At 33.8% G+C, this 21,670-nt stretch overlaps 3 protein-coding genes across 4 annotated transcripts in view; 1 reads left to right on the plus strand and 2 right to left on the minus strand.

The window, feature by feature from the left end:
* Positions 1-1,905: 1,905 nt before the first annotated feature.
* LOC133183897 (protein mono-ADP-ribosyltransferase PARP11-like) lies at positions 1,906-4,433 on the plus strand. The gene is made up of 2 exons (XM_061318788.1): positions 1,906-2,087; positions 4,000-4,433. Exons 1-2 carry the CDS (start codon positions 1,933-1,935, stop codon positions 4,412-4,414), a joined length of 570 nt encoding a protein of 189 aa, XP_061174772.1. The 5' UTR covers positions 1,906-1,932; the 3' UTR covers positions 4,415-4,433.
* Positions 4,434-10,766: 6,333 nt separating this feature from the next.
* The window catches only part of LOC133183899 (GTPase IMAP family member 4-like), a 28,477-nt gene continuing 17,573 nt past the window's right edge, over positions 10,767-21,670 (minus strand). Inside the window, exons 1-3 of one of the 2 annotated variants that reach the window (XM_061318789.1) lie at positions 13,910-14,023; positions 11,946-11,961; positions 10,767-11,824 (exon numbers count right to left, since the gene is read on the minus strand). In XM_061318789.1, coding sequence (XP_061174773.1) covers positions 10,995-11,824; positions 11,946-11,961; positions 13,910-13,933 — 870 coding nt within the window. In that variant the 5' untranslated portion in view covers positions 13,934-14,023 and the 3' untranslated portion in view covers positions 10,767-10,994. Of the gene's footprint in view, positions 11,825-11,945; positions 11,962-13,909; positions 14,024-21,670 lie in introns of those variants that run through there. The other variant, XM_061318790.1, reaches the window with a different exon arrangement.
* On the minus strand, positions 19,799-21,109 carry LOC133182834 (uncharacterized protein F54H12.2-like). The gene has a single exon (XM_061317679.1). It carries the CDS (start codon positions 21,107-21,109, stop codon positions 19,799-19,801), a length of 1,311 nt encoding a protein of 436 aa, XP_061173663.1.

A 21,670-nucleotide genomic window follows, 5' to 3' on the forward strand; every position in this document is an offset into this window, starting at 1 on the left:
TATATATATATATATATATATATATATATATATATATATATATATATATATATATATATATATATATATATATATATATATATATATATATATAATATAGTGAAATTGTAGTAAAAGTCCACGGTATAGGTAGGTTATAAATTAAAATAAAATCCAAGATAAACAAACAAGTTCACATTTAATTATTACACTAAGCGCTTTCGCCGTGAGGCTCTTCAGAGTGTAACAAAGTTTATAAAAACAATACAACTTGGTTGTTATGACGTCGTTATTGTGACGTCATAAAGGCAGCATTATATATTGGCGCAGGTAAATGTCATTAGGGCGCCAAAAGTAGAGAATTGAACATATGTACATTGTGATGAAATAGACTGCTAATTTTAAGCTATAATGTTCAATTTACATTTAGTTTAGGTTTAAATAATTTAACAAAGTAATCTTCCTTGGCTCTCCGTAATTGTTCATTATTTTCTAGAACTTTATAAAATGGAAATATTAAAAAGTTTCCATTCGCACATGAATCAAAATGTTCACTGCATGGCGTATTCCTGACAGAAGGGTCCCGTATTTGTTGTTTATGGACTCTTACGCGGTCAGCTAGTTTGTGTTACCGGTCTGTCCAATGTAGTTTTCCCCGCATGAAGTACAAGTCATACAGTATATTAAATTTTTAGATTTGCATGACATATTCGCATTTACGGTAAATGTTTTACCACATTTAAAAGTAAACGTCTCTCCTGTTTTTAAATAAGGACAGGTTCCACATAGGGGGTCCATACATTTGGCCACTGTGCGAATGTCTTCATTTGACGAAAATTTGGCTCTTGTAAGGAGTTTCTTCAGGTTTGGGGGTTGGCGCCGTGTTTGTACCATTGTCATAGATGAAACCAGAAGAAACAGCCGTCTACAGGAATTGAAAACTTTTTTACTTAGACAAAAATATCCCAATGATCTAATAGACGTCGCTATTGAAAGGGCCAAGTCAATACCAACTACAGATCTCCGGAGTTCTACAAGAGCAGGGGCCCAGGAAAACAATAAAGAAATCCCGCTTGTCGTTACACATAACCCCCGGAACCTTAATATGTATAATTCCGTAAAACAGTGCTTCCCCATTCTACAACAATCCCAAAATCTAAAGGAATTAATTGACCTGAAGAACATAATCTATAGCCGGCGCCAACCCCCAAACCTGAAGAAACTCCTTACAAGAGCCAAATTTTCGTCAAATGAAGACATTCGCACAGTGGCCAAATGTATGGACCCCCTATGTGGAACCTGTCCTTATTTAAAAACAGGAGAGACGTTTACTTTTAAATGTGGTAAAACATTTACCGTAAATGCGAATATGTCATGCAAATCTAAAAATTTAATATACTGTATGACTTGTACTTCATGCGGGGAAAACTACATTGGACAGACCGGTAACAAACTAGCTGACCGCGTAAGAGTCCATAAACAACAAATACGGGACCCTTCTGTCAGGAATACGCCATGCAGTGAACATTTTGATTCATGTGCGAATGGAAACTTTGTTAAATTATTTAAACCTAAACTAAATGTAAATTGAACATTATAGCTTAAAATTAGCAGTCTATTTCATCACAATGTACATATGTTCAATTCTCTACTTTTGGCGCCCTAATGACATTTACCTGCGCCAATATAATGCTGCCTTTATGACGTCACAATAACGACGTCATAACAACCAAGTTGTATTGTTTTTATAAACTTTGTTACACTCTGAAGAGCCTCACGGCGAAAGCGCTTAGTGTAATAATTAAATGTGAACTTGTTTGTTTATCTTGGATTTTATTTTAATTTATATATATATATATATATATATATATATATATATATATATATATATATATATTGATTAGGGTTGCCACTGCTAAGAAAGGCATTGGTACGCCTTCGGAATGGGAGATCATGGGGCGGTCAGAAACGGTTAAAAGAGTTCCTCTCTTACCCTATCTTGGGGAATATGAATTGGTTGCAAATACATTCAGGACAACCTTACGACATGCCGAGATCCTGCAGATAGACAGAATTCAAAATGTGTTTCTCTGGGAATGTTACCAATTGTAAGTCGGTTATGTACTTGATATATAGATAAAGTTTAGGATCATGATTTTTTATTTATTGATGTATTCATTTTTTATTTATGTAAACTAACGTCTTATGTTAGCTTATAATAATAAATTGATTTTTCTCTTTCTGTCCATTAGTAGTATTGATGTATGGATTGTCTATATTCGTGAATGGATAGTTTTGTTTTACACTTATTAACACCGTACATGTGTATTTCTTTAATAATATTCCTGAGATTCATAATGAATTTCTTGATAAATTTCTATCAAATGCAGAAAAGTTTTATAGGTTGAACATGAATATCAAGCTAAAATGAGCTTATTTCTGGCCAAATCTTTTTTACATGAGAAAAATTGAAATTTGACTTGTCAAGTTTTAAACGGAATTTTTTCCCCCCAAGAATATTGATATAATCCCCAAAACTATTACTCATACAGTTTTCAAGACAAAAAAAATATGATTTAATTGATTTGGTTAAGCTTGCACCATTTCTTTCTTTAAGTATTAAATTAAATGAAACTTACTTAAATGATCTTTTGTAGACCACAATCAAATAACTACACTACTGTGACCAAACAGTCCGTATTTTTCGTAGAGGAAATCACCCCCAGTATCCAACAGCAGAAAATTCATACATCTTTATTTTTCAAATTCTTACATTTTCTAACGAAAGTTCGAGTATGTTGTTGTTATCCTGGTCCGTCCATCCGTCTGACACACCATCTTCCTCATATTCCTAGCTTTTACATTTTGAACAGTAGTCAACTCATCTTTTGAAATAAGATTCAAAAACCAGTCTAATTAAAATTAGATCCTTTACGCTCCCGTATTTTGTTATATCCTCCTTAACTAGTGAATAACGATAGTTATTCTATACATGTAGTTTTCACAAACATGTACCAGACTGACGTGAAATGCTTAGGTGAGCATGTGGCACTTTGGCCTCTTATATTAGTTTTTCATATATATCCATTACCAGAACTGAATAAACCATAAACTCTTATAATGAAGTAGTTTTGGAAAGAAGGTTTTTGTGCTAAAAAGACGATTTCAGCGACATAACAAAATACGGGAGCGTAAAGGATCTAATTTTAAGTAGATTGATTCAAAAACGTTCGTACAGTCTTCTTCATTTACAGCCTGGGGGAAATTGGGGTCAAAAATAAGCTTCGCTGGTTCCCATTTTTTGAAGTAGCCAAATATTTTTTTGGAATTTGATGGATAAACAATAAGGTTTCGAAATTTTTATTTTCACCCTACGCAGGTGCCAATTGTGAGGCCAAAACCATGTTCTAGGAACTCCTCTGTTTTACGCTGTATTTAAATCATCTTTCAGAATATGATTAGTTGAGTCCTGTAAATCTGCAATAAGGTATTGGAATTTTGATTTTCTTTGGGGAGGCCAATTGGGAGCAAGTAAACAACATTTTTCTACAAAAACATGTTTCCAGAACTCCTCTTACATTATACACAATAACCAAAACATCTCTTACAATATGATTGGTGATGTTCTGAAGATATGTAATGAGGTTTAACAATTTTCCTTTTATCCAGGAGGCACATTGGGGCCGAACACTTAAATCGCCTTTTTAACACAAAAACCTTCTTTCCAAAACTACTTTATTATAAGAGTTTATACTTTATTCAGTTCTGGAAATGGATATATATGAAAAGAGGCCCATGTGCCACATGCTCACCTAAGCATTTCATGTCAGTCTGATACATGTTTGTGAAAACTACATGTATAGAGTAACTATTGCTATTAACTAGTTAAGGAGGAAGAAGGAGACGACGTACATGTAGAGACAAACACTTACATACGGGTATATGTCTTATGACAGCATCCAGTTTGTGTCTGCATTTACCTCAAAGAAAAGTAAATAAACATTTTAGTTGTTTATTTAGGAAACGAATACAGCTCGAAAAGAAATATGGATGTACCAATGAGAGGGACCTATTTCACGGTACCCTACCAAATAACGTAGACGTCATCTGCAAAGACAACTTCGACTTCCGTCTTGCAGGTGAAAGAGTTGGAACTAGACTAGGACAAGGTACATATTTTGCCAGAGATGCCAAGTATTCAGATTCGTATGCATCACCAGATAAGCAAGGAAGCAAATGCATGTTTCTTGCCAAAGTACTCTGTGGAAAATGGTGCAACGGAGATGGAAATTATAAAAGGCCCCCACCCGTTGATCCTAAGAGAAAACATTCGGATCTTTATGACTGCTGTGTTGATGATGTGGATGATCCTAAAATTGTCTGCGTATTTGATCAGAATCAATATTATCCACATTACTTGATAAAATACAAATAAATTTTATTGCAAATTTTTATTACATATTTGTATTATAATGGACACAGCTTCTCAGTTCTCATTGTGTATCTTTTATTACATTGTGAAGTGCAAACAATAATCAGTCAGTACTTATAAATGTACATACGGCATCAAAAATCTTCATAATTTCTCCATGTTCATGTCGCTTTCAATATTTTTCCCGTGCAATACTGCATATTTTTAAATATTATAATTTGCTTATGATGTAAGATGATATTATACAAGACTGAAAGTAATGAAAAGAATTAAATCAATGAATGTTTTCTAGTGAATATCTTTATATTCTCTTAAGAACTGGAAATCTTTTCATTGTCATAAATTATAACGAAGTACGTTCTGGTGCATATGTAAATAAACTACGAGATTTGGCCATCTTTAAAAAAAAATTGTTTGGTTGCCCTCCCCCGACCGACTGGCTAAAAACGGCCCGACTTAAAGCTTTTTCTAACCTCCAGGAAGTAATAATTTTTTTATGCATTCCGGAAAATAGATTTTGTAAATTCAGCATTGATAAATATTCTTTGAAAAAAATTCTCATCTACCTACCGACTCAATTTTTTCATCCTGAGACGGGAGAGGGCAAGCAAACATTATTTCAAAGTTGGCCTTACATGTCTATACACTAACTCACTTTTTTTTACATTGAGAAAATCATATTGTATAAAGGTATAGATAATTAGCTTTTATCTATTTTATTTTCAATATAGGGTACGTTACGTAGCATTTACCCCCAGGAAAAATATTCTGAGACATTGAAGTGCTGATGAACAGAAATAACTGTTGTTTACTTTTAGTGAGGAAAATGCAAGCAAATAAAGTGTTCGGTCTATTTATCTTACATTATTCAAATGTTAAGAATGTTTGCACTAACTACAAATTGAGTAATAGATTGTAGATTTCAATTTATCAAATTTTAGATCTAAGAACATATTACTCTAATTCCATAAAAATACCATAGAAACAAAACTCATTTGTGTGCAGTGTATAGAGTGTTCTTAAAATTAATAGATCATGTTTTATTTTCCTCTTTTTCATTCTAGGTAAAGTTTTTTTTTAATACACTCAAGGTTTATAATTACAAGTGGAAATGTAATATTGTGCAGTAAATTTGGGTGTTCAATGTGATTTGAACAGAAAAATAAATTCAATAACAAAAGGGAACCAATTGTCAGCCTCAAAAGACTTCAATCATTTCTTTGTTACTTCCTTCATTTGTCGCTTTTCCAAAATTTCATTCAAAAACCCAGAATTGTTTGTTTCAAGCATCAGAAATAGACAGATACTTTTTAACAGGGACATCGTGACATGCAGGAAAGCTTTAAGACTGACCTGCGTCATGCATATACAACATACCTAACCCTAATCTACAAACTTTTCTATTAGTATTTTGTATGTTTTCATGGCAGTACTACACATCAAATACAATGAGTGGAATATAAATTCCAAGGTCATTATAGTTAAGAACCCTCTAAATATGCACATCCAAGAGTTCTAATCCTAAGGTATTTTTATGTAGATAGAGTGATCCGTCTTAGATCTAAAAGAAATAAATTAAAATATAAAATGTATTACTGAATTTATAATTAATTCAAGCATCCTTAACATTTTATCAGGTCTAGATGAAGTTATAAGGGTCATTCAATAAGTAATGCAACATACAGTTTATCATAATAAATGTAGAAGTATTTAATTCTATTTTTTAACAGTTAAAAACTTCTATTAAAGAACTCCTAATCACAGAAAATCCCATGCTTTTTCCTATTGTTGTCGCAAAGGAATTAACTTTTAAAGTAAGCATGGTCACTACACTGAGCTGAAAACCGTTTAAAGATGATCTCTGCCAAGAAGATGAAAAAGAGGGCGTATATGATTTCATTACAAAAATAACTGAATAACCCATATTAAAGATATGATTTTGATATGTGAAAAGACTAGTCTTTCACGTTGTATAGTTTTTAGATGAATTCGGAAATTTAAAAGAAAAAAGTACAATTAAAAGATGGCAGTTACAGTGGTCGATCGAAATCTGTAGGGGCACCACAAAATATGGATGCTGTGAGCAACATGATAATCTGAAAATGCCAAATTTCCATTGATAGACTTTGCTAAAACACAAAACATTTCATCGTCATAACAGTTTATAGAGTTCTGACAAATGAAATAAATCTTACAATAATTCTATCAGATAGGTGCCTTATTTCTTTACAAATGTTTATAAGAGAAAACACACGTTAAATGTAACAATGATCTATTTAAAAATAAACATTTTTACAAAAAGAAGATTTGATAAACTTGAGTGAGAGATGACGAAACATTGGTGTACTTTTTATAGCCTAAAAGGAAGATCAAGAATAAAATGTGGAATCAAAGAGAAAGCTGTCATCCTATCATTGCAAGAGAAGCAAGGCTCCAAATATGTTTCATTAGTTTTCTTTTTATACAAGAGGTGCAGTAAAACATGGATATACAGCCAAAGGAAGGACTATCAATGGTAAATTTTATGTTAAAATTTCACTCAGGAAAGTTAAGCAGATTTCCCGCTAAGCAAGCCCAAATACCGGTCCCCGGAGTTTTTTTCTGCACCTGAAAACGCTGCTGCAAATAAGCATAGAGAAATAAAATTTTGAAGAAAGGAAAATTTACAGAGCTTGGGCATTCCCCATATTAGCTAGATCTCAGCCATTGTAAGATCTTTTTCTACCAAAAACATATGAAAGCAATCAAAGGAAGATTTTACAATTTCAGGTATATCATGGAAAGTGCTATTCATCAGTGTCTTCGGGGCATCCCTAAAGATGAGTATGCTGAGCTTTTCTGGTCATGGGTACAAAGACTTTAGACATGTGTAAATGTTAACAGGGAATGCTTTGAGGGATTGAAAGTATTAAAATCAGCTTTACATGCTTTTCCTATTTTTAGATGACCTTTTGCATTATCTATTGAACGACCCTCGTATTTTTGTCCTGTCTGTATACACTGATGCAGCCAGTTATATATGGTTTGGAGTTGTGTTTGAAAAGAAATGGTTCTGTGGGTCTTGGCCAGAAACAATATTACCCTCAAGGAATTATTCCCAATTGTTTCATCCATTGAATTATCGGGTTCTAATTTAAAGAATTTATGTATTATATTCCATTCTAATAATCCAGCTGTTGTAAACTCACAAACATCGAAAGATTCAAAAATTATGATTTTGGTGAGAAGATTAGTTAGGCACTAATGATAAACAAAATTCTGTTTTCGGCAGAGCACATTCCAGGAATGTTCAATATTTCATCAGACTTTCTTTCAAGAAAGATCATACCCATCCATCTTTTGCAACTCTCCAAAACACAGCATGTAGTTTGTTTACACAAAAAAGTTTACAGACAGGTTAAATTGGTTTCTTTCAAGGTTAATAAAAGACCAACTGCATTAAAGGGGTATGGTATATTTCTGCCCCCTACATGCAAGATAAATTATGTTAACATGCGAGAAAAGTATGTCAACATGCAAGATAATTATGTCAACATGCAAAATAATCATGTTGACGTGCAAGTTACCAATCTTTTTTGAGAATCCAATTTCATTTTGGTAAACTTACTTATGTTAACATGCAAGATAACTTGCATTAATAACATGCAAGATATTTATGTCAACATGCGACTTATTTATGTTAACATGCAACATAATTATGTACACATACGACTTATTTATGTTATGTTAACATGGAATTTATTTATGTTTTAAACATGCGACTTATTTATGTCAACATGCAACTTATTTATGTCAACATGCGAGTTATATTTTAGCATGCAAGATATTTATATCAACATGCAAGATAATAAGTTGCATGTCAAAATACATATCGCATGTTGACATAATTAACTCGCATCTTAATATTATTATCTTGCATGCTGACTTAAATGTTACATGTCTACATAATTATCTTGCATGTTAACATAAATAAGTTGCATGTCTACATAATTATCTTGCATGTTGACATAAATAAGTTGCATGTCTGCATAATAATAATTGTGTAAAATCCAAATAAGATACATTTTTATCAACAATCTTTGAATTATTAATATTGGAAATTGAATCATTCATTATTCCTTTTTAAGAATTCTATTGATCCCTATATTGAATAGCTTTGTAAGTATTTACATCATACTCATGCTGTATACATCAAGTAATTGAAGCACATTTTTGAGGAACCCTTCTCTTTAAGTTCATTGTCTCTGGGGATATTTTTTGGTTCCCATCTTCTGCTGCATTCTACAATTGTAAAAACTGTTATTTCATTTGGCATTTGTAATAAATGCTCTACAACAAGCATTTTCTTTATTATTTGACTAGCTGCAGAACAAAGCTGCAATTGTGCTTCAGGTACATCCATTAGTGTCAGTATTTAAGAGCACATAAGTGTTTTTTTGTATATACATTGTAAATGAATTTATGTGGTATTTTTGTTTATTACTTAATATAAATTGTATGAATGCATGAGTCTTGAGGGAGTTTTCCGGATTAAGTATCTAAGCGCCTTCTAGTTACAGCTATTAGCTCATCCCAATCAAAATAATGTTGGTCTCCAAAAAGTGTGGTTTACAAGTTTAACCCTACTCCACCCCCTCAATTGAACTTTTTTTTTCTTTCTTTTATTTTTTTGAAAATGATTAGCACTACAATCATAAGTGTACAATGTACAATAGAAGGTTTCTTCATTGATATCAGTGGAAATGTTTGCCATCTGAGTAAAATATGCTGATTATCCAAATATTATTTCTTACTTTATTACAACTAGAACAGAATTTTGAAAATACGATTATTTTCAAACTAAACCAAGAGGTACCTGAATAAAATTTAACGTTGTATAAAGAGTTCATGTAAAGGCAATTTAATAATTACACTGCGTATATTAAAACAAAATTGACAATTGGATGAAGACATGTTGCTAACAAAAAGACAAATGGGATGACCAGGGATCAACAATTTTGAAAGTAGATCTATTGACTTGCCTGTATATGCCAGTGCTAACAACAGTCTATCATATCAGTTTTTAACATGGAAAACCAAACACAATCCCAATAACATTTGCCTCTATATATATTTGAACTAAATTTAATATACAAATTTAAGTATTTTGTCTAATTTTTATTCAAATTCTATTATTTACAGGTCAACCTGACCATCAAAAACTATGAGTACTTTTTGTATTATACATGCATACTAAAAATTTCTGGTTTAATTCTTTTATTCAATTCCAATCAATTACATCATAGGTGAATCACAAGGGAGAAAAACATCTCTTAAAGCAGAGTCCATACGTGTTCATATTAGTGCCCCAATCTCATAATAGAGCCCCAATCTCAGACAAGGACCCCTGACCCAGTGACAATAAATACAATTTTAGATGATGCACTCTTGCTCGTCATAATCAGGCAATTGGTTTGTCTGCTAAATACTGTGGAGCAGAGATTTTAAAGAATATATGCATTTTCTCTATACAATCTATTAGAGTCACTAACATCAGAACACCTGGCCCGGCTAGGGTCATGAATTTTACACTAAGCACTCTAGCTCATCATTACCATGAATTTGGTTTGCTTGCTTAATAACGGTACTCAGGAACAGAGAAGAGTCTTCAGGAATTTATGCATTCTCATTATATGATCTATAAAGTCCCACCCTAATATCAGAACCCTGGCCTTGGGACCATGAATTTTAATATAGGGCTCAATGCTTATCATAATTATGCCACCAGATTGACTGTTTAATGTCCAGGAGTAAAGTAGATTTTTTGAAGATTGCATTATGATTAATTTTGATAATCTTGCCCCCCTCACCCCCGGGGGGGAATTAGAATTTTTTGTTCTTCTTTGTCCATAGATGCTTTATACCAAAATTGGTTCATCAGAAGTTGAAAATGTTTAATTATTAACGGACAAAAACAGCAATAGGTCACATGAGTGACTTTGATGACCTTATATTAAGAAAGGACGTGAAGCTTTCTGAGCTTCTTCCAGAATAGTCCACTTGCAAGAGTAAGTACATCAAGAGCAATAGTAAAGTGTCAAAGTATCATAGTTTCAATGTAAAGTATATTTTTTTCAGAAATCAGTAATATGGCTAATTAATTTTCTTTATAAAGATAGCCTGAATAATGAAAGATCTATTCTTGATATAACTTTATAAAGTGCATGCAAAATAATTAAAAGAAGTTAAGAGAGAATGTCACCTCACCAAGTCGCATATTTCAGCACTGATCGAAGAAAACCTAGTACGATTTCTTTTAATATTAGTAATTTATTATTTACGTCATTTCTTTATAAAACAACAAACAAACAAACAAAAAAAACAACAACATTATTATTATTTTTTGTTTGTGTTACTAGTATTTATCCTCAAAGAACTGTACATGTATATAATTATAACTGTAAATATATTTTACTTTTGTAAACTACAGTTAATTTTTAAACAAATATCAATATCGATACTCCATGAGTTCGTTTAACAGAATGAATTGTTTTAAGCCTCCACGTTCAGATATTGATCATTTCTCTTTATTGAGTTAATCCTTTTACCTAAAGCCAAGTTTTTTTAACATCGCAAAACCCACAAAAAGCGCCCCAAGTGATGCAGCAAATTTAAATAAAGTTTTCATTGTTTCAACATCCTCGTTCCCCACGTCTTTTCTGATCGTATTGCGAAGGTACGCTTCTGTGACGTCTTCACTCCGATATTTTGTTTTCCGAGCTTGTATCATCCTGTTTATCACCTCTTCGCCCTTCTTGTAAATTGCATCCTCATAGAACGAACCTGTGTTTGCGGCTACATTTTCATCTACCATATCTAGCAAACATCTAACTTGTTGATTTTTCTCTTTTGCAGTTGCTTTGTTGTTGAAAAATATGCACCTATTTCCGCAACGGCTTAAGATTTCCTGAAGGTTATCTGGAACTTCGTTCAGGTATTCTTCTTCACTTTTTTCATTGTTGATAAGATCATCCTTCCCAGTGAAAAGAACGATGAAATATCTGTATATTTTCTTTCCAAAGTGGCTAACAAACCTTTCTACGGTTTCGTTTTCTTCTAATGTGAATCTGCTGCGAACATTTATTACGAGAATGATCGCATGGGGACCGGGGGCAGAAAGCAAGATGCACTTTCTCAATTCTGTCATAACGCTATTATTCGGAGTATCGGTATCAAATACACCAGGTGTGTCCACAACAACGACATATCTACCAAATCTGCTCACAATGTGAAATTGACATGTTTTGGTTACTGAGCGACCACCAAGACCTGTCTTAAATTTCTTGTCTTCGTTTACGATGGTATTCCCAGTGGCACTCTTTCCACTACCAGTTTTACCGAGAAGAACAAGTCGAATTTCTGGCTGGTCATTTTCTAATGAAAGGAAATAAATATACTGTAATTTAGATAAAATGTTTTTAGTCTTAACTTCTCCTTTGAATTCATATTTTTCTTTTAATTTTCTCTCCAAGTATATGAAAAATGCTATACTTACTACAGCATGCCATTTTCTGTAAAACAAAAAAAAAAAAAAAAAAAAAACATTTTCTTGAGTTATTACTCTTCAATTGATCTTTAGCTAATTAATTAAATTAATTTTCTTTACAGAATTGAAAAGACAACGAAATCGACATGAAATTCAGACAAAGTCACCTGGGGAGAGAGAGAGAGAAAGAGAGTGAGAGTGAGAGAGAGATTCTGATTAAATATGTTCAAAGGTTTTGCATTTTTAATTATACGTAATACATGTAATTATTTTGATGCAAAGTCCCCATTGTTTTATTCTCTAAATACAACACCACAACAAATATTAACATAACATTTTTCAATACTAATAAATTCTACACTAATATAATATTTTTGAGCAATAATGGAAGAAAGACAGCACTATAGTGACGGTAAACAGAAACGTATTTATCAAATATCCATGTGTAATGTACAGCAACTGCCCCCCCCCCCCCACTTCCCACTTTGAAAAACCTATGCTTCGTGTCTGGACACTGAAGCCAATGTTTTTAGAAGTGAAAACATTTTTGAATAACTTGGCAATAATGCATATGTGCAAGTTCTCTATTTTTAGCAAAGGATCATGCATTCTCTATAAGGCCGTTTTGCGGACTACAATGAGTTCAAAATTTCAAAAATATCTTTTCCCTTAAAAACGCATGAATCATCGGGTTAATGATCTAACTTAATGATAAATGTTGTTTGTTTGTTAGTACTTCATAAAGGGTAATAAAAGAGATGTACATTGGTACGTATTGGCATTAGGGCAATAGAAAAAGTAAGAGGGTGGGTGTGTTTGGCAACTTCTGCAATTGTCATACCACCATTAAACAAAACCTAACTTTGCATGCGAACTTCTTGATTATAAAAAAAGTGACTACCAACTTATGTATTTGGTTAAAGGTTATTATGACATCTAGATAAGAACTTTTTTTCACTTTATTTTAACGACAATTGCAAGAAAAGCTGGCTGTTCGCTTTTAACCGTTTTGCGTTTTATACACTGAGTGCTCGTATAATAAGTCCACAGAAAATTATATTAATATTTCATTCCATATGTCAATGTGGTTTGTTTATTCATTGTACATATAAAATTTGTTAATTTTCTTTAACATATACGAGTACATGTAGTTTATTCAGTCACAAACACTCAAATAAGACCCCTTTTATGTGCACTTCTTTTCATAGTCCAATCTTTGATGCCTCATTTCTATTACGTGCGTATTATAAGAAAATACGGTGCACATCTATGAAAAGGATAAAAAAAATTATTTAAACTTTAATGAATTAATTAATCAAAATAAATATTAACGTCATAAGCCAAAGGTGTGCATTTTTTCAAAGACATACATTCAAAATATGTAAAATGTAAATGCAGCGTAATTTTTGTCATAAAAATTAATTTAATCTTTAGTTGATACGTTTTTAAGATATGTTATTTAACTTATTTTAGACAGTGTTTGTTATCTACATTTATAAATAATTTGCCTATTTCTTCAAAGAACATCTATATAAACATGATATGAATAGACTTGTACCCTCATTTGTTTTATTTGACTGCCATTTTTATCTTTTTGTCACGTGACAAACGTGTTCGATATTGAAAAATAAATACCAAAATCATGAAAGAGACGGAATGAACTTACATAAGATCACATTTCATCGTTGGCCGGAAAACGGCTATGTAGAGAAAATGGACCTTTATGATCTTATTAATTACATGACTTTTACTTATTTCTTTCGTGTTTTATTTTAAGTTAGGTTTAGTGATGGTATGGTTCTTGGAACGTAATTCCATTGAGACACAAAAATGCAAGTTATGATAAAGGTAAAATAAATTATAAAAATAGAACAACCAAAAAAAAAAAAACACAAAACAAAAATGAACCAAAATAAATAATAATAATAATAAAAATATAATACAGCCCAGTCTTGTTGCAAAACGCATTTCACCTGTAACACTTGAACAGTCTTCATGAAAACTTTTCAAACTTGCTGGCCAGTCGGACCAGTGAACTTTCAAATTTTACTGGCCCACCAAAAGTTTTACTGGTCCCCTTTATTAAAACAAAATGAATACATAATTATAAATTAATACATGCTTGCATGAATATGCTTAATTACTTCAACTTTAGAAACGGCGCCATTTTCGCCCTTTGTCGTGTTTCGGTGTTTCGCTCGGCTGTCTCCGTAAACTTCGACTCTGCTGTCGAGATCATTCGGAAAACCTCGGCTGATTCCGTCACCTTTGTGATATGTAGATGAGGTACGAATCGGCCGAGGTAGGCCAAGTGACTGTGCGGCCGAGATTAGAACGACAGTGCAAAACAAGTTAAATTGATGCAAAGCTTCAAATCGGCCGCAAAAATATATTTCATTTTGAAGAATTTCCACAAGAAAGTGTCCAAAGAAAAAATCCAAATGGAAAAAGTATATGATACATTTTTACGTTTGCTTTACTTTTCTGTGCATTCTTTACACTAGTTTTCAGTGATCAATTGTTAAATATTTATGCAAATAAAAATATATTCATTAATATGAAAATCACTACAATAAAGGATAGACTACATGGTGGTATATTTCTGCAGGAATGTATTATCATCAAATGATTTGATTCCAGCACAAATGCAACAAATATCTAAAGTAATTGATTATGAATGTTTGAATGCTGAGAAAAAAGGACACAAGGTTCACGCGCTGATACATGTACCCTGGATTTTTGTCACCTTTGTAATGCCAATCAGTGTTGTGATAGCTATGCATGTGAAGTGCTGAAAAAATTTCATTGTGTTACTTGCAACTGCAGTGTAAATTCAAAACAAAATTCAGTTGTTATTCCAATTTATTAATTATTTTAGGCACTGTAATTCATATCCGGAAACTCAATACGTTTTCCTTTTATATCTTACGCGTACCCATGTTAGGGAGCAGTTCATGAAACAACTTTTTGTAAGATCATTAAATAAATAAATATCTGACGAGAAATGAAAAACAAATTGAAACATAATAACAACTATTTACTATTTAAACTTAGTTTTAAGCACATTCTTAAGACTTTTATTCGTAACTTTTATGTTTGTTATCAATAAGGAATTATTCCAACGAAGCATTAAAAAAATAACGTCTCATTTCCCCGCGTGCACATTCTAACACAAGCACAAATAGATCGGCCGATAACAAAGGTAAAAAGAATACGTACAAGCTGTAAAGCTTGAATGCAATAAAGATTAACTCTGTTATCAATGAAAATATAGAAGCGGTTTTTTGGGAGGGTAATTTCTATTAAAAAAAACAAACTAGCATGTTATTTCGAATTAATTACTGTCAATCTCCACTTTTCGTTTTGTAATATATTTTTTTTCGATTGAAAAATCTTGAAAAATTGTTAAGTCGCACATAAAATTAGATCATCAGAAAATTATCTCCCTTGCCGTGAACAGCATTTCAACCAATGAACAAGTAAAATTGATGCAAAGCATCAAATCGACCGCAAACAAAATTTAGCCTCTCAAAAAGTACTTTCACAATTTTAAAAGCATCCATGAAAGGAAAGCACAAGATATTCAAAGCTGAAAGAGTGATCATTTTTAAATAATTAAAAAAAATAAAATAAATAGAAATTTCAGTGCATTTGCTCATCAAATTCATTCATCGATGTAATTAAGTCAATGATAAATGATAAGAATTTATTGTCTTCAAAACTAAGATGTATGCCTATTTAAATTCAGATTTTTTTAGATGAACCACGTGCTGATACCCTGGATCTTTTTCACGTGATAATGCCCATGATTTAGAGTAGGCTATGCTGCACGGCGCGGGGCAAAATGTAGAAAAAATTATCCTTGTGTCATATATGCTGTAATATATTCAAAACAATTTTTACTAGTTGGACAACTTTTCAATTTTTATTACTTCATTATTAACCTGAAAATCATAACGATTAGCTTTCATATCTTACACACTCCCAGGTTGGGGAGTACATGTACCTATTGTAAACTCTTTTTATATACAGTGGCGCCGCGTTTATCCGGACGCCATTTATTCGGACGCTTCACCATCCGGACGATATTTTTTGGGAACCGATTTTTTCCACGTTATTTTGTCTCATTAATCCGGAAATTCGCGTTCCGTATCCGGACGGTCAATTTCTACTACAAAAACGTAATAGTTCATTGAAAAATGACTCGTTTATCCGGACGGTAATTTTTCAAAAAACGACTTCTTCACACTTCGCTTGCATTCGTGTTAATTGTTGTAAAAACATTGGCCATGCAGTCAGTTTGAAGACGGTTACCTGTGACCTACAAACAATAGCGTCTATTATTAGCGTGTGTTTACCCTAATTCAATCACACGTTTATCTTTAATATTTAGCTTACACTGTGCATTAATTAAATAATAATCTGTTAAAAATCATATTGCTAACCGTATGTACATCGGTAAATTCATGAGAATTTTGGAGAGTTGTAAATAAAATGAACAAATAATTAAATACCGAGCGATTTCGTAATGCTCTTTATTATGTTGATTGCGTTAGTTTAAAATACTGTTTTCCATTTCTAAAAACGTAAACATACGTACATAAGTGAAGAAATATCTCTATTTAATGTACTACCGTTTACAATCGTCCATTGCTTTAGAAAAGATAAGTAGTAAATATGTGTGTTTTTCGCGCCCGGTTTATACGCCCGGTTTCGGCTATACGCCCGGTTTTTGGTAAGAATATATAAGAAAACGATTATACACCCGGTTTCTGGTAAGGATATATAAGAAAACGATTATACACCCGGTTTCTGGTAAGAATATATAAGAAAACGATTTCACGCCCAATTTTGGAGAGAATATACAGTCATTAAACGTGGATTAACAAACGTTATCGATTTTGGTAAGAACACAGCAGGGTTCAATGGTTAAGAGGTAGGGTATTTATGTTCACGGTATAATTAACAACCTTATAGTTAGAGTGGTTTTAATGTAATGGTATTTAAGAAAACAATTTAACCTCTGTCAGAATCACTTTATTATACTCTCACTTGAGATTGTTTTTAGTCGAAAATGACTAGGATTTAATATGCAATCAATTAAGAAGAAGACGTTTCATGTATAAACACGATTCAGCTATTGGTATATAAGAAATAGTAGCGTCTGAATAAAAATGCATCATTTAATTATTATGCGTCTAATTAGAAATAAATGCATTATTTTAATAAAGAAAATTGATGATCTGATGATCATCCCTCTACAATCTGTGTATTTGTAAAAGAAAATGAATTTCACATCTGGTAGGTAAAAAGATTTAAGAAATAAATATAAGGTAAGAAGAAGTTATTGTCATAGATTTTTGATAAAGGTCATATACGAAACAGCAGTGTACGATCATTATATGCGGGGTAGTCAAGTTAATGAGTATGAATGATCCTTATATGACGAATACAGTTAGCTCACATCCGACAGGTAATTAAATAGGTTTAACAATTCTAGACAAAATGACGATCCACTTATTGTCACGGTAAATGTTCCAACGATATATTAAGCAACTGTAAGATATAAAAGACTCCTATTAATTAAAGAAAATCTTCCTTTAGGTGATCGTGGGAATACGGAAAATTATTCAATAAATGAGATGGATGAATACAATAAACATCATTGTAAGACATGTATTTTGTATAGAAAGAGATTGACTCCCCATAGGTGAAGGGAGGTAATCAAATGTGGTCATCAACTTAAGCAACGGAAAGGGCGAAAATGGTTATTGTTATGGTTATCTATCCGAGAACACGTTACGTCGACTTACGAGATACAAAAGACGTTTTTCCTATCAATTTAGAATCTCTTCCTTTAAGAGTTCGTGGGAATACAGAAAAGTATAACTGAGGGTCTGAATAAAAGAACCAGAGGAAAAAATAATAATTCAGCACTTATATTACTGACCATGTATCGTATGTTTACTGAAGTTCTCCCCTTACGGGATCTATCTAGTTTCTCACTGGAGTTAAATTTGTACAACAGAGAGCAACAAATTTACGAAGATGTATACTATTACATGAAGAAATCTTCACAAAATGTACGACCAAAGCTGCTATCGAGAATCGCTCGTAATTTAAGGATAACACAAGAGGCCATCAAATGCAGAGTCTGGACAGACCGAGGACAAACAGTCGAGGACCTGGATGTGCCATGGCACGAGATGTCTACATGTTATATGGGATGTAATATTATTGACTGCTTCCGAGAAATATTCTCAGAATATTTTGATGAGGAACGATTTTTCACGCCCAGACATTTCTTTAGAAGAATGGACATTGCCGTGAGAAAAATGAGTCGACGTCACCACCGGGAATTAAGCTGGACTGTGATTGGATATAGATGACATCATTTTGACTGATGACATCACAGACTGGATAATATTTAAAACCTTAACTCTATTCATTTCGAGTAATTAGACTACTCTTAACATGTTCCTGAGCGAGCGAATCACCTTAACCACTGGCATCTACCAGAAAGAGAAGAGAATAAGACTGAACAATGTGGACCATCCGGAAAAGAAAATATCCTTCTCCGACGCCGAGTGGTTGTTGCTAATAAACATTATCAGTGAAATTCACGTTCATGTGAAGAAACTGAGAGAGAACTCCTCAATACCGCCTAAAACCTGGGACTTACAGAGAAACGAGGAGGGAAACAAGCGAGTAACAGCGAAGAGATTCCCCGAGAGCAACGTAATCATAGTAGATTTTAGAGTCTTCAATTTCCATGTGGACCCTGCCCTTCCTACCAAATTTGGCATTGCACTGAACGAAAATGAATGGGAAAAATTCCAAGAAACATATCAGGACATCGAGCAGATGGATCAGTGCATGAAATCCATCATCGTGAAAATTCTGCGGAAGATGATTACATGTAAATCCAAGGAACGTTGCCACGGATGCCTGACGGATCATCCCAGCCAGAAACAACACATGGAAATGGGCTGCTTATCTTCGTGGGAGGAAAAGAGGGATATATACCTCCAGGACTGCCTGAAAAATATTCCGTCAGACATTATATTGCGGGAATTTAACGCAATTAACGGTGACGACTCGGACGGGGAGAAATACCTCCGGGACGCTAAAGAGGATAAGTGTTTTCAGACTGAACTTTCTAAATTGTCAGAATAACTTTTTTGTTGAAAAAGAGACTTTTAGGGGAGGGGGCAATTCTGGTTCTACATTTTTTACTGTATAGTGTCGTTTACTTTCTTGTGTAAGTTCAGAGACTATCAGAATTATTGTAATGCACATATATATTTTCTTACCATTTATATGAAATAAAATCTCTCACGCAGACTCAAGGTGTTATGAATTTATTGTACTATGCTACATAAAGGAGGGAAAGATATATATATCTCAAAGATTGTATAATGTATAAACAATGCTGTACACAAAAAAATCATTTTGTTGCAAGTCATTACAAAAGAGTCGTTGAAACACAGAGAGATTACAGATTCTACTCATTACCAGCAAGAATAATATACAATACAGTCCACACGTTTGACTAGCTACGTCTTGTATCTGGAGGGTATTATATGTACAGAACAAAGAATTGTGAGCAGCGAAGGAATGTATCTGAGACGGTAAACTTCTCAGGTCCCTACCGTAACTATCAAATACGTAACAGTGTTGGGGCGAACTAAAATAAAGCGCTATCCAATGTTCTCCAGGTGTAGTAGAAAATGTAGTGTTAACAATATAAGCACTGGGATATTGTTCAACATTTAAAGGTAAATTATTCGGAGAAAATACCCCTTCAAACTGAGAAGCTAGAATAAAATCTAAACGACAAAGGTCAAAAATGAGGTGTCCGTTCATGATATAGAGTTAAGAATTATATTTCTAGTATTGTCTATTTCAAAATACGAGGGGAATTCTGCATAAAGAATGCAGGAAACGGTCTCTGTAAGTGCCTGATCGAAGGCCAGTTCTAATCGAACACTTGCTTGATTCATCAAAGAGAGGGTGTCGGTGTTTCCAAACTGAGGTTGTAACGAAAAGCCGTAAAGGCAGTATCCATATTTCCAATCATCTCGGTCAATGTTGTTCCCGGAATCGATTTGAGATTTGTCAACAATATCGAATAAACTGCGGTAAGCGGAGATGTAACAGTTTTCTTCTATTTTGTAAGGCTGCCCGGGGACACTCACATTATTGACAAATACGCCGACATGACGAGCGCCAAATGTTTGAAAATTAAAAGGGTTTTTTAGATAACTCCCTGTCTGAGCCTCCGTGGAAACCAGTCCGAGAACGATTTTACTGGGACAGCGGGTCAAATAAATGTTATCCCAGATGAACCGGGTCTGTCCGGTGGCGATAGAGGCTACTTTAAGGTCTGTGTTAATTAGGGGATATTTGGCTGTTGTCATTTCTAAAGTCTTTGTGTGCCCTACGATGATACCTGGTGACACCTGCACTCTGCAAGCCCGGAAAATGACGTCATCAAATACGACCTTGTAGTGTGGGTCAGTCTCAGCGGACATGAGACAGAAGGATGGGTTTTGTCGATAGAGTTTAATGTTAACGTCCACTCCATTCAGCACAAAACGATCAAGTCGACACACATCTTCTAAGATGGGCCCTTCTAAATCAAAAGATAAGCTTTCTTTACAAAATGCGGTTCGCGAATATAACCCCGAATTAGCGCCGTTGGGGTCCGTGACATCCATGAAGCCCGCATCATCCTTAAAAAATAAGCTGCACTGGAGTTGGGATTGCTTAGCCTCCTCACCGTAATTCAACAAATTCTGCAGGTAAGCTTTATAAGCATAGGTTGCGCCCCCGCTACTCGGGAACTGTTTTCCGTTTAAGGATATGTCCACCTGATTAAAGAGACTGTGCAAAAAATTATTCACAGGACCCACTTTCTCATCCGCCCCGATAGTGGTACCATCCGCCTTGAAGATACGAGCTTTTATAAACAACAAACTTTTTTTCAAGTCTAGGTAATCCCCAGTTCCAGGTACAGTAAATTCTACGGGACCGTTTTCGCTTATCTGAGACACGGGTCTACAATCCACGTAAAAGTTACGAGTCACGGCTGTTTGTGTCAGGGGCAAATTAAACAGCAATAATTCCCTGGGCAACCCCTCTTGGAAGTCTGCGTAAGCTAAGCTCGTCATGTTGGTTCTAAGTATGAGAAGTCTGTTTTGCGGGTTTCTTTTTATTCTCAGAGAAATCACGTCTCGATGCAAGTACAAGACTCTGATCGATGTAAGGCCAAATTCTTTTAAGGTACTCCCACTGCACTGGGTTTAATTGTATACCTTTGATCGTTGCTCTATTGTTCATAAAACGTCTAAAATCGATTAAGATCGAACCCTGATAAACGCAGACGCTAACATGCACCGCGTCAGATAGGGGAAACGATTTTAAGTAGTCACAGAGAGTCGCGTTAAAAGCTCTAGTGTCATTAACAACCAGGGGAGAGACGTGTGTGTTATTCCAAATGTCTATCGTCATCCCGAACACAATGAAAAATGGCATCAGCAATAACAACACTCCGGTAGCCTTTACAACCCTCAGAGGTTTCTCGAATTGTCGTTTTTTAGCCATCAGCTGTGATGAGACGTCTTCTTCAGGTTCCATTTCAGTAGTCGAAATTATCAGAATGTTTTAGCTTTTTACTCGTTTTTTTCCTCTTCTTGGCCTTTACGCGACGTAATTCCGACTTGGCTTGTTGT

The sequence above is a fragment of the Saccostrea echinata genome, unplaced genomic scaffold, assembly GCF_033153115.1.
Source record: "Saccostrea echinata isolate AGI-Se365-2 ecotype Australia unplaced genomic scaffold, CSIRO_AGI_Sech_v1 ptg000009l, whole genome shotgun sequence".
NCBI lineage: Eukaryota > Metazoa > Mollusca > Bivalvia > Ostreida > Ostreidae > Saccostrea > Saccostrea echinata.

Coding starts and splice junctions, on each gene's coding strand:
- LOC133183897 (XM_061318788.1), top strand. CDS start 1,933: ATGGGGCGGTCAGAAACGGTTAAAAGAGTTCCTCTCTTACCCTATCTT. Junction 2,088..3,999: donor CTCTGGGAATGTTACCAATT/GTAAGTCGGTTA, acceptor TTGTTTATTTAG/GAAACGAATACAGCTCGAAA.
- LOC133182834 (XM_061317679.1), bottom strand. CDS start 21,109: ATGACGAGCTTAGCTTACGCAGACTTCCAAGAGGGGTTGCCCAGGGAA.